General features: G+C 39.0%; 2 protein-coding genes across 2 annotated transcripts; one reads left to right on the plus strand and one right to left on the minus strand.

The window, feature by feature from the left end:
• Positions 1–191: 191 nt before the first annotated feature.
• LOC101292804 (MLO-like protein 13-like) lies at positions 192–4106 on the plus strand. The gene is made up of 14 exons (XM_004301543.1): positions 192–335; positions 982–1039; positions 1171–1385; positions 1510–1626; positions 1715–1754; positions 1861–1961; positions 2066–2140; positions 2242–2330; positions 2653–2702; positions 2782–2822; positions 3053–3265; positions 3350–3417; positions 3688–3748; positions 3867–4106. The coding sequence occupies exons 1-14, from the start codon at positions 213–215 to the stop codon at positions 4104–4106; spliced, it is 1491 nt and encodes a 496-aa protein (XP_004301591.1). The 5' UTR covers positions 192–212.
• A 65-nt stretch (positions 4107–4171) lies between these two features.
• LOC101299300 lies at positions 4172–7816 on the minus strand. Its single transcript, XM_004300005.1, has 5 exons — positions 7759–7816; positions 5864–6149; positions 5341–5577; positions 5012–5229; positions 4172–4774 (listed from the first exon to the last, which is right to left on the minus strand). Exons 2-5 carry the CDS (start codon positions 6110–6112, stop codon positions 4522–4524), a joined length of 957 nt encoding a protein of 318 aa, XP_004300053.1. The 5' UTR covers positions 6113–6149; positions 7759–7816; the 3' UTR covers positions 4172–4521.
• Between the last annotated feature and the right edge of the window lie 4789 nt (positions 7817–12605).

Below are 12605 nucleotides of genomic sequence, written 5' to 3' on the forward strand. Positions count from 1 at the left end.
TACTTCAAGTACACGGCTGTGGGTGTTCTCTTTATTCTTCTTCCTTCTGCTTTGCTTAAGAATATGTTATTCTTTGCCCCGACAATAACATTCTTGCTGTACGGATGCGTTAAGTTACAAAGAATGTTCATTTGCTTCTCAACTTAAAAGGCTCTGATATCGATGTTTTGTTCTGTGGATCGATGACATTGCTCGTTTTGGTTTGAAGAGACATGACAGAAGAAGAACTTAACAGCTCTTTAGAGTATACTCCAACATGGGTGGTAGCAGGTGTATGCTTTGTCATTGTTCTGTTATCTCTTTGTGTCGAGCGTGGCCTTCATAAACTTGGAAAGGTAATTAAACTATGTGCCCTCTTTCTGTTATCCTAGTTGCAGTCATTCTAAACTATTTACTTCTTCGACTTTCTTGGTCGGAAGGTCCTACACTCTTACCCTTGTTCCATCTTGTTGTTCATAAATCCTTTGCATTAAGGACACAAAATCTCTCCATATCAGGGAGACTTGCACTCTGACTTGATAAAGCGCCATCTATGTAAACAGCTCCTTATTCTCAAATCAAATGAGTAATGCTCGGAGAACTAGTAACTTGAGCTGTGACTTCCTTAATTTTAAACAAATTTAATAGAACAGTAAATTCTTTTATCTTGTTCAGTCGTCATTATATTATTTTTGCAGTTATGAGAACTTGACATATGTGAATCAGAAGGAATTTAGTGAAAGGAAACAATGGAAACAATGAATGCATAGATTCACTCAATCAGTAAATGTCAAAAACTAGGTTGTCATAAAATTATTTTAACAATCTAGTGCAATTCAAATAAACCAGACACATTAGGAGAGGTAATAGGCATATGACAAGAATTCTTAGCTCTGTCTGGTGTAGAATGATTGTGTAAAGACTATTTTGGGCTCATTGCAAGACTCTTTAAGTATTTCTGTTTGTTTTCATGTTTTGCTGTCTTGGAATTTGGAAATTCAGTGCTTGCAGCATGAGAGACAAGATGCACTATATGAAGCCTTACAAAAACTAAAAGAAGGTCATCTCTCTCTCTCTCTCTCTCTCTCTCTCTCTCTCTCTCTCTCTCTCTCATTATGGGTAATGAGCTGCATTGGCACCCTCTTTCATTCTATCTAGCCTAATCACTCTTCTTCTCTTATGTTGGAACAGAATTAATGCTTTTAGGGTTCATTTCCCTTCTGCTAACTGTGTCTCAACGTTCCATAAGCCGCATATGCATCCCTGCCCATGTCGCAACTCACATGTTGCCATGTAAGAGGGAAACTGCTGAGCACAATACCCCTGCACATTACTTTCTTAATCAAGCTACAAACAATGGCCGACGCCTTCTGTCAGAAGCAACTTCAGATCACTGTCAGCTCAAGGTACCTCAATCGTAGTATACTTCCCCTTAACCAATGCTTCTACAATGGAGCGTTTTAGTCACATTAATGTAACTGGAAATAATAAGAATAAGATGATAATGCATGTCCTTTTTGTTTTCCTTAGGGGAAGGTTCCGTTGTTATCATTGGAAGGATTACATCATCTACACATCTTCATCTTTGTATTAGCAGTTGTTCATGTGATCTTCTGTGTCTCAACTATGGTTCTTGGAGGGGCAAGAGTAATGTATCTTTCACCATACATGACTATATATGGATATAGTTTCAAGTTCTACATCTTCACTGTGCTATATGGTTTACCATATGCAGATTCGACAATGGAAGCGCTGGGAGGATTCCATCCAGAAGGGTATTATGAACTTAAAATCCCCAAGTCTACTAGTTTAGCTGGTAGACCAAGTGCTTAGTTTAGTTCTTTGATCGAGTTGGATGAATGAATGTAATATTCTCTACAGATCGAAGAAGTGGCGTTGCTCACGTCAGTCATCACCATCATGAGTTCTTGAAAGAACGTGCAGATGGATATTGGAGAAGAGCAGCTATTATAGGTTGGATGGTGAGTTGGTTAGCTTGTTCTTCTTTGTTCTTTTTCAGATTGCTAGGGAACTCTCTATCATTTTTGACAAGATGCTATAACACTGATTTGATATATCTTGGTAGATAGCATTCTGCAAACAATTTTATGGCTCCGTCACCAAGTCAGATTACATTGCACTGCGGCAAGGGTTTATCAAGGTTAATATCTCATTATTTCTTCTATGCAGTTCTCATACAAATTTGTTGTGTTTTTTTTTTATTACAAAATGAATAAAACTAAACTCTGAGTTTCCTTTCAGGAGCATTGCCCTGGAAATCCTAATTTTGATTTTCACAAATACATGATGCGGACACTTGAGATTGATTTTAGAAAGATTGTTGGGATAAGGTGATATTAGAAACTAAGCTTATGCGTTATCTTTGTCAATGTTAGAGCATACCAGAACCAATTTATAATAATGGAGAAGAGAGTCTCAGTAGGCTACTAGGCTTCAAGTGCCTGTGGCTGTAAGAACAACACCACCTTGCATTAGCCGGACAAAGTCGAACACACTAGTATGTATTAAACATAAAACACATTGTTACTCAAAAGAAATTGACAACCAAGTACCTCGCATCAGTTATATGCTCCAAGTATTCTTAAACTGTGTATCTTTATAGATATTTTTTACTTTTACTGTCAACTAACTAACATGATCAATAATACGTAGCTGGTACCTGTGGCTCTTTGTTGTGCTGTTTTTGTTGCTGAATGTGGATGGTAATTCCTAAATCTCAGTTTGAGCTTTATATTCTGATACCATGACCAGATTGAGCTTATGGATTTCACTCTCATGCAGGATGGAACACATACTTCTGGTTAGCATTTTTGCCGCTGATTGTGAGTGTAGTTCAATTAGTAATACAAGTACATTAATAGAAAATGCTGGACTTACCAGACTTGCTTATCAATTGATGTGTGGAAGTACATATGACTGAAACAAATGAGGTCCAATCGACTGAGTTCATTGTCACATCATTTGGTAAACAAATTTGATAAGCGAAGCGTTGTCTGTAATCTTGATCTGTACATGGCTTTAATTGAGAAATGACATGGGTGATGCACAACAGCTTCTGCTTCTAGTGGGGGCCAAACTAGAACACATAATTAGCCGCTTGGCTCAGGATGTTACACAATCAGGAGTACATGCTAATGAAGCAGCTACAAGAGTGAGGCCTTCTGATGAACACTTCTGGTTCAGAAATCCTAAAATTGTTCTCATTTTGATCCACTTCATTCTGTTTCAAAATTCATTCGAGATTGCATTCTTCTTCTGGATTTGGGTACGTCTATCTGGTATTTAGATTTAATATATCTATCCTACAAGTTCGAGTTAATAATCAAAATCACTGATTTTATTTTTGCAGACCACCTATGGATTTCACTCATGCATCATGGAAAAGTTGGGCTACATCATCGCCAGACTTATTATGGGGTAATATTCCTACTCCTATGTGTTTAAACAAACAAGTATTGTTTTCAAAATTCATCCTTTTTCGGTGTAATTGTAACATGTCATTTGATTCATAAGTACTTGCTAAGATATAGGTGAATGCATTGGTTATCAGAAAACGTAGATTCAATATGTGACGATCTAGTTTTCTTAGCTGCCTTCCTCTGTTGTGCATTGCTTGGTTCTGATAGAAGCCAAAGATCATTATTCATAGTAGCAGTTCTCACTCTAAGTGCTCATCTTGCCCCGCAGTTTGATAGTTCAAGTGCTTTGCAGTTATAGCACCCTACCATTGTATGCAATCGTCACTCAGGTGAGGCTTCTCTCTGTCCGACATTTTCACTCTCCCATGTACACTTCCCTGAATTCATTTCTACTATGTGATAACATGAACTAATGACCGTTGTATGCTTGAACATTATGGGATGAAGATGGGTAGCATGTTCAAGGAAGGAATGTTCGATCAAATGGTGCAGAGTGCCATCGGTCTGTGGGCTGGAGATGTAATCAGTCGACGTGAAGGCAGCGGGCGATCCTCCTCAGGCAGTGTGCACAAAATGATCAATAATGAATCGACCCAAACTGTCGATGTGGCAGAACAAGAAATGGTTGCCATGGCTAACACTATAGATGTGCTCCCTTGTCATGTTCAGCCACCTTCATCCTCTTAGCTTTGTTTATCAATACCTCATTCTTTAACTTAATAAACATATAGTACACATGCCTTGAACGGTGAAGCAATAATACAAACAACAAAGAACACAAAAGGGCTTTGGTATTATTTGATTATTGCTATGTACAATAGCGCACTCTATGCCTTGAGCTAAACAAAAGTATGTTACCTCCTCAAAAACACAAACTATGCTCGGAAGTTTCTCTAAGCTTTATACAAGATATTGTCCATATTTCTATTTTTAACCTTTTCTTTTGTTTGCATATCATATAATTACATGGTTAAGAAGGAAAAACTAATAACCACTCCAACTTCTCCCTAATAGGAGGAAAAAAATAAAGTGATTTGCAGCATCACTAGCAAATCCAATTATCTGCACTGATATACTACCTGAGTGGAACCCTAGGTTTCTCCTACAACGTAAAAATATGAGGCTTTTCAAGGGGAAGCTTTTCCATCTGTAAGCTGGTATGGTCAGAAGCAGCTGCTTCCACCCCACTAGACTCTGCCCTCTTTAGCTCATTTAAAGCATTTTTAGCATAAACAGTAAAAGCAACGGTGGTTACAATTGCAACGATTAAGGATAGAATGTTGTACACAATCTCAACTGTGGTTAAGTGATAGTTCCCATACTTGACATCCGCAAATGTCCTTAATAAGCGACCACTGCACAAAAATACAACAGAAGCATTAACATGCTAATTTTACCAAGAAAATAGAGCTGCTGTAAAACTAGCTAATAGGGCACTAGATAACAGATGCACAGATATTTTCAGAATTAGTCTAGGATAGGGAGTTGTTATATAAATTCTTTTTGCACTTTCAAATACGGACTTGTTAAGAACTTTTCACTACTAAGCATCTGAGCAAGCATAAAATGAATATACTGGATAGAGATAAGACCTGTAGATGTAAATAAAAGCTTCTGGTATCATCCCAGCAATTGATCCCCACAAGTAGGGCCAAAATCTCATACTTGTGACCACGATCGCGTAGTTGAATATTGTGTATGGAAAGGGTGAAACCCTAAAGAGAGCAACCACTCGAAATTGATGGAGCCAACTCCCTTCCCCAGCAAGTCTAATCATTGCAGCATTTCGAGGCCATCTCTTTAACCATTGCTGCCCAAATAAGAAAAATCAGTATCACAAACCTAGAAATGTAAATGCTTCAAAAGACAAAGAAAACTCTCTTCTATAGTCATAATAAGTTTAAGACTACTGAAATCTTACATGGATGCGGTCACGGAAATACAAACCAATCAAATATGGTAGGATCATCCCAATAGTTGTCCCAACCATAATTATAACAAATCCCAAGCCATAACCAAAAATCATTCCAGCCAACCACATTGAAGGGCCAGACGGAATGAAGAACACAGGGAACAATGCCAGAGAAGCAACGAGAACAAGGGCAAGAACTGGACGGCCAAAGGCTGTGGCTTCCCATCGCATTATTGGCAACAGAACCTAAAGAGCAAAAGATCATTAAGGGCTTCAGGTAAAATAAAACTGCCAAATATGCACCTACACACATATTATATATATATATTTAAATTATATTATTAAACACAATTTTCACAGATTATCTAAACTCCATCAAATTTGCAGTCAACAGACAGAATTTGTGGAGGTTTAATAATGTTCATCAAGTGAATCAGCCCAACAATCTAGTAAAATATAAACACGTAAAAAGGACAAAAACTACTTGAACCACTAACATGAGAAGACCCAAGAACCATGAGTTAATAAGTACCTTTTCAAAAAGAAATGGAACCCCCCATTTCAAGAAAATGAGAAGCAATATAATGGTGACAAGGCACAAGGCTAAGGCTTTAATCCACCACCAAAATGATTTAGCCCCTGCTTCTGATTGAGACTGTAAAACATCTGCTTCTAATGTGTTTGTTTCGTTGGATATAACCAGCCTGACATATTCACTGTCTTCTCTCACATGATGCACTGAGTTGGCATTCTTTTCTGAATCTTCAGAAGAGCTCATCATCTTTTATGATCCCCAGAAGCAGAAGGCTTGTATTCAACTGAAATTGATGAAAGCAACAATACGGTAAGATACACAACTAAATTCTTTCCACTTGGCATAATCTACATATTCATAGCAATAGACAGGACAGTAAAATGTCAACAACTTTTTGAGAAACTCTCCTGAATTGTATATGCCAGGAAGATACTTACTATTGCATGACTATTCTTTACTCATGCATCTGATTCGTGAAAAGAATCATGACAGATTCAAGAAGGGAAACATTTTCTTTCTTATTTAGTATTCTAAACACAACTTAGAAAATGTATAGAGTTCAATTTTACCGTTCTTGCAGCATTTTATTAACTTCAAGTATTCTAGTATAAAAAATAAAATAAGAATAAAAAAAGCAAGGTGTTCTAGTATGTTAAGATTGCCTAAATCAAAGCCAGATCAAAATGGAAATTTCAAGCTCTTGTAATACTGATTAGAGAACAGACTTAACTCACTTAAGTTTACCACGCTTGGCTCTCTCTTTATCCTTTTATATCTCTTTCAGCTTCTTTCCCTCCCTCCCTCCCTCCCTCCCCTGAATTTCCCTTTGCCCTATGTAAATATGATATTATACTAACCTTCAACCTCAACGACCGCTGTGTTGAAGTCCCATCTCATGATAAATTTGCACGATAGTATACGCAAGCACATGTGCTGTAACCAATACCACTGCAAGTGCATCCACTACAGTCGACCGCACCTGCCAGCAACAAGCTTAAGAGTATCACCTTGCAGGCGAGCCACCATCTCTTTCGCATATCATCTCAGACTGTTAAGCCCATTTTTGATATACTGATCTACAAAGCTTTGTCATCCGCACTAGCATGCGCCATGGGTCTAAGCCTGACTCATTGCCTTCTCCACTACTCCGCATCCCATTTAGATCAACAAAATGCATCATTGGACTGAAAAATGGGCTTATCTACACCAGCCCCAACATACTGGTTGTCAAACGACCTACTCCTTATCAGCTAAAGTTTCCTTATTCAGACTAGTTACACACACTAAATTACCTTACTCTGCCTGACACAAACATGAATTAATCCTGTTATGCTCACAGCAACCGTCGATCAGCTTTAACTAATAAGAACCATTGAAAGGAAAAAGAACCTTTATCTGTGTAAATTACCCAACACACACCCTCCAGCGCTCCTTTATCTCACCTCTCTCCTGACAATGAAGTATTTAAGAGAACCATCACTCACTCTAACGCCGATCCTATAAGTCAAATTACGGAGGGGATAAAAATAGAAACAGCAAGAGGCCTAAACTATTTTTCATAACGTATCTCCCTATATGCTAACTTTTAACTCGACGAGCTCACCGAAAACAGAAACTCATTGCATTTGCATACATAATTTACAGAATGCTCTGATAAACATGCTCAGCAAATCCGCATTTCAAGCACACATTCATCATTAGACTCGAATTGAAAAAAGGCCAAATCAAGAGGCAAGCTAAGAAATCAACAGCGATAGCGAAGAGATAGACAGAATGATAAGGCAATCTTCGAATCAAGGACTGATAGCTGAGTCCTGAAAGAGAGCTAGGGCTTGGAGTTTGAAGAAGAGATCAGTGCGAATTGAGAAGCGAGGAGTGTTGGCTAAGTTTACCCGATGAAATTTGACGGTGGAGAGGAGCGAGAGGAGCTTGAGTCGGACCACCGGAGCTGGTCGCCGGCGGCAGTCGGAGGTGCCTTGCTTGCTTTGCTTAGTTTGTTCCGAAAGCGTCTCGTTTTTCAACCAACCTGGTGCTCCAGCAGAGAAACACAAGAATTATTCACTTTTCTTTTTATTTTTCGGTCTTTATATTTAATCTACGGAAATGCTTTTAGGCGGACGCGGATTTTGGACCATGGATAGTCCGCCAACCCATCACGACTTTTTAATCTCCCCCTGGTCAACCATTTTATCGCTTTATCACGGCGCCTTCTAGAACCCTTCATTTTTTATTTTTCTGTTTCTTTCTATCTGCCCTACATCAATAGTGGGTTCAGTTAAATTTGTTAGGAGCGGTCTTTCACTCTTAAGCTCTGATTTCCAAATAAGGAATTCTTTTATACTGATTTCCAAATATCAGTTAAATTGTGAACTAGTTTATATACGAACTTGTTTCTTCACTAAAAAAATAAATAAATAAAAGGGAACTTGATTCTGAAGCAAGCAAGCCAAGCTCCTGTTTCAGGAGAGCGAAATCTAGGTTTTAAGTAAACGACGACGGTGCCACATCATTTGGATCACGTCTTTCCTAGCAGCATTTTGATGTTAGGCTTGTCTTCTTCATCTTCAACGCACAATTTTTCAACCGGCTTGTCGTCTGGTTTCTTGACCTAGTGCAAAGTTTCATTCCTGGTTAGGCAAAAAGCCAAAAAGGAGAAGGGTTGATTGATGAGGTTTTGAACCTCGAAGGTTGCAAACTTGCAGGCTGTGGTGGGTGTTAAGCCGAGATCAGCAGCTTCACTCTCGAGGTATAAGCAGTCACTACACATGGTCTCTCTTGCATGATTAGCATATTCTAAACATTGGGAATAAGGATAGCTTTTGTTCTCCAGCAAAAAGTATATCCCTTGTATAACAACGAACTCATCCATCCACACAACAACCAAGTCTATCTTCCCCTCTTAGTTGCCTAACTTCATTTGTACTCCTCGACATAACCCGGCTGTGGGTGAGGGTGATGAGTTGACTTCTTTCATGCAAGCCAACATCCTTCTCTAGTTTCCCGTTTATAGGATGTTTCCTTATGTTTGTAAATCATGTGGCACCACCCACAGTGTGAAAGTATCAGGGACCTTCCCGTTTATACTACCATAATTCACAAACATTAGGACCTTCGATGGAGACTTCTTAGATATGGGTCGGGTGGTTGTTTTTCCACTGTGTTCAAGAATCTCAACTCTCCCATATGGTTGGGTTCCTTCACCTCTTCTTGGTGATCTTTATACTCTCGATATGTGAGCTTGCAGGGCTGACAAAGCCGTCTTGTGTGGGCACTTGTTTACTCTATGATGTCCTTTGCATAAGAAGCATGATAAAGTCTCAGTGTGAAGCCTGCAAAGTTAAATTATCGTGGGGGGAAACACCCATATTGAGGCGGCCAGTTTGGAAGAGGTTGTATCTTTGAAATTAGTCACCTTTCTGTCCCCTCCTCCGGAATTAGAGAATCTCGACTCCACTCTCCCACTTCTACTCTATATATCAAATGCTCAAACACACATATCTAACTTTGGCATCAGAGTGTGTTTGACCGGTCTTAGGCTGGTCCTCCGATAATCATCTATCGCTTCATATTTGCAGGTCATTCCCATAGAGCTTGAAGGCTCAATATCAATCGAAGGAAGTCCATCAAAAGAGTGGATGCAACCCACCACGAAGTGGAGCATGAAGGCTCAACATCAACTGAAGGAAGTTCACCAGAGTGGAGGAAGTCCACCAATAGCACCTGAAGTATTATAAGGGAATGTCGTGATATAGTTTTATAATATTTGAATGAAATGGATTAATTTAAATTTAATTCGTAGATTGTATATCACGTTTATACCTTTTAAAATTCTTAAATATTAATGAATTCAGAAAAAAAAAAAAATTAGAGCATGTTGATTATATCAAAATTCGAGGGCAACAATAATCTTAGTTTATCATGAGTAAAGACACTATTGCTGACATAATAACCTCTATATGAAATGCTGACATGAATGAAAAAAGAACAGTTCGAATACCATCTACTAACATCACTAAAAATATCGTTAAAATACTTTTACGAGAAGGTTTTATTAAAAACGTGAGAAAACATCAAGAAAGCCGGAAGCTAGCTCACTTTCAAAGAGAGGAAGCCTACCACGAAGTGGTACGTGAAGGCTCAACATCAGCCGAAAGAAGTCCACCAAAAGAGTGGATGAACGCCATCACGAAGTGGAGCAAAAAGGCTCAACATCAGCCAAATGATGTTCACCAAAGGAGTGGAAGAAGTCCATCAATGAAATGGAGGAAGCTAGCTCACCTTCAAGGAGATGAAGCCCACCATGAAGTGGTACGTGAAAGTCCAACATTAGTCGGAGGAAGTTCGAGACGGGACTACCAGTTTCTCCGACAAAGGAGTGGATGTAGCCCCACCAAATGAGTGGAGGAAACTCACCAATTAGTGCAGGAAGTTCGAGAGGAGACTACCGGTTCCAACGACAAAGAAGAGGATGAAGCTTACTATCAAGATGAGTGTGAATGCTCAACACCGCCACTGCCAGAAGGAAGTCCAAGATCAAGAATCTAGTCTTATTCAAGGAAGTCGAATGCACAAGCTCATCGATGTCATACCTCAAGTCACATGCGGTGGACTACTAAGACGCGATATAGGACCACGGTGACATATCTTCAGTCACTGAAGATAGACGATCAAAACTATGGAAATAGTCAAAACCGAAGGGCGAAGATAGGCCCACTAAAAGAGAATAATCCCACCACTTTACACGTATGATTTCAACGAAACTCTCGTTGACCCATTGGTGTTAAAAATGACATCAACATATTGATTGACATTACCGGCACACTAGACTGCGTCGATGATTTGGCGACGTGAGTAAATGACCTTGAAGGGTTGAGGGACCAAGTTACGGCCCTAGAAAAGATGAAAGCTTTGAGGACAAAAACAAATTACGAGAGAGGAGAAGGTTCTTTTTCACAAGAGCATATGGGGGCAATGTATGATGCCCTCGACACGGTGCAGACACCCATTAAAAACGATCGAGCTGGTGGAGGCTGTCTGAGCCACCATTAATATAATGCATTCAAAAATGATCGAGCTGATGGAGATTAACACCAAGCTCAATCTAGCCATTCGGGCAATAGGTAACCAACCCGTGATGAACTACAAGAAGGTGAAGATCCCGAACCTTAAGCTTATGAAAAGGCGCGAGCGCTAAGGAGCTTGAGAACTTTCTATTTGATATGGAGCAATAATTCAGGGTCGTAAATCCAGACTCAGAAGAAGCAAAAGTGAGCATGGCGATAATGTATTTGTCAGGCAATGCCAAACTGTGGTAAAGAACAAAATACAATGACATCCAGATGAATGTTTGTACCATTACTACATAGGAAGACCTCAAGAAAGAGAATGTAGACTTCCTAGATAATGTACACTTCATTGCCATACGATAGTTAAGAGAGCCGAAGCACACCAACAACATTAGAGAATTTGTGAACAAGTTCTCTATGCTCATGCATGACCTCTCAGATATATTGGAGAAAGATCAACTACTAATCTATTTCCTCGAGGAATTGAAGCCGTGGGGTAGAAATGAACTCTAGAGACAAAGGGTTCATGATTTAGCCTTTGCTTAAGCTGTAGCTGAAAGACTTACATATTCCATCCAAGAAAGACTTTGAATGCTAGGTCAGGCATCTCACGATTATTTATGTGTGAGGGTTCTCTTCATCTCTCGAACAAAGGTTTAAGAGTGTTGAAAGGTCAGAGTCCTAAGTGGACAGTTTGACATTTCAATGCATCCTATGTGGAATGGGCTGAAAGGTCAAGTTTCGTTGTCGAACCAAACTATGACATCAACACAATCTATTAGGGACTCTCGCTAGTTCATAGAGTTGCTGATCATAAAAATCAAATCGTTGTGTATTTGTCATCTTCCCCGTCATGGGTGTGACTCTTTGAGCCGATTTGGCTCTGATACTAACTGTTATGGGCCGACTTTGCAAAGGATCAAGGTGGACATTACGATACTTGCTAGTCTTGTATTGTCGCAAGTCAGCCTTGTGTGCACCTTGCAAGAAACAATGAAAACCACATAATATTAATATAATGCTAGCGACAAGCAAGAACACAGTTAATTACATATATGAGGGGCAGCCACGAGGGATGAGTGATAATCAAATGGAGGGCAATAAATAATCTCACGGGACACATATAATTGAATAATTTATCTTTTAATTGATGATAAGACATTTAAGGAGGCAAAAATACATGTGCTTACCTATACTAGTTCTATAGTACAACTGTCGCCGACTAGAAACCCCTCACTGAAGAGCATATCGGCCAATTTCTCAATTGAAAATTTGGAAGTAGAAACATCAAATTGCTGAGAAGGGTTCTAAATAAAGTAAAATACAAAAAAATGTAAATTATAACAATGTCATTAGCACACAAGCAATCAGCCATAGGCTCGATTTCTCTGTCCCTAAAACAGATTGCTTGCGGCATTACAAGTCTGCCCTTAACATTGTGTTGATTTGACCAAATTAGGATGTTATCGACGTCCTCTGTTTGTAATTTTGTTTTTAATCATCGGAAAAAGAAAACGACATCTAAATATTGTAGATTACCTTAATTATACGGTTTTTTTTCTTTTCTTACATATGGTTTATAAACCCTTTTCGTTTTGGAAACTCAAAACACCCTAAAACCCTTGGATTCTCTCTTCTCTTCTCTCCTCTATTCCACTGTCTCTGCTGATATG

The sequence above is a fragment of the Fragaria vesca genome, linkage group LG5, assembly GCF_000184155.1.
Source record: "Fragaria vesca subsp. vesca linkage group LG5, FraVesHawaii_1.0, whole genome shotgun sequence".
Taxonomy (NCBI): Eukaryota; Viridiplantae; Streptophyta; class Magnoliopsida; order Rosales; family Rosaceae; genus Fragaria; species Fragaria vesca.

What these genes read in the sequence shown, in the direction of transcription:
- LOC101299300 (XM_004300005.1), bottom strand. Translation starts at nt 6,112, where the DNA reads ATGATGAGCTCTTCTGAAGATTCAGAAAAGAATGCCAACTCAGTGCAT. An exon ending in TTCCATTTCTTTTTGAAAAG is followed by an intron (nt 5,578 to 5,863) that starts GTACTTATTAAC and finishes TTTGCTCTTTAG; the next exon opens with GTTCTGTTGCCAATAATGCG. An exon ending in ATTTCCGTGACCGCATCCAT is followed by an intron (nt 5,230 to 5,340) that starts GTAAGATTTCAG and finishes TTATTTGGGCAG; the next exon opens with CAATGGTTAAAGAGATGGCC.
- LOC101292804 (XM_004301543.1), top strand. Translation starts at nt 213, where the DNA reads ATGACAGAAGAAGAACTTAACAGCTCTTTAGAGTATACTCCAACATGG. An exon ending in TTTGTTGCTGAATGTGGATG is followed by an intron (nt 2,703 to 2,781) that starts GTAATTCCTAAA and finishes ACTCTCATGCAG; the next exon opens with GATGGAACACATACTTCTGG. An exon ending in CATTCTTCTTCTGGATTTGG is followed by an intron (nt 3,266 to 3,349) that starts GTACGTCTATCT and finishes TTATTTTTGCAG; the next exon opens with ACCACCTATGGATTTCACTC.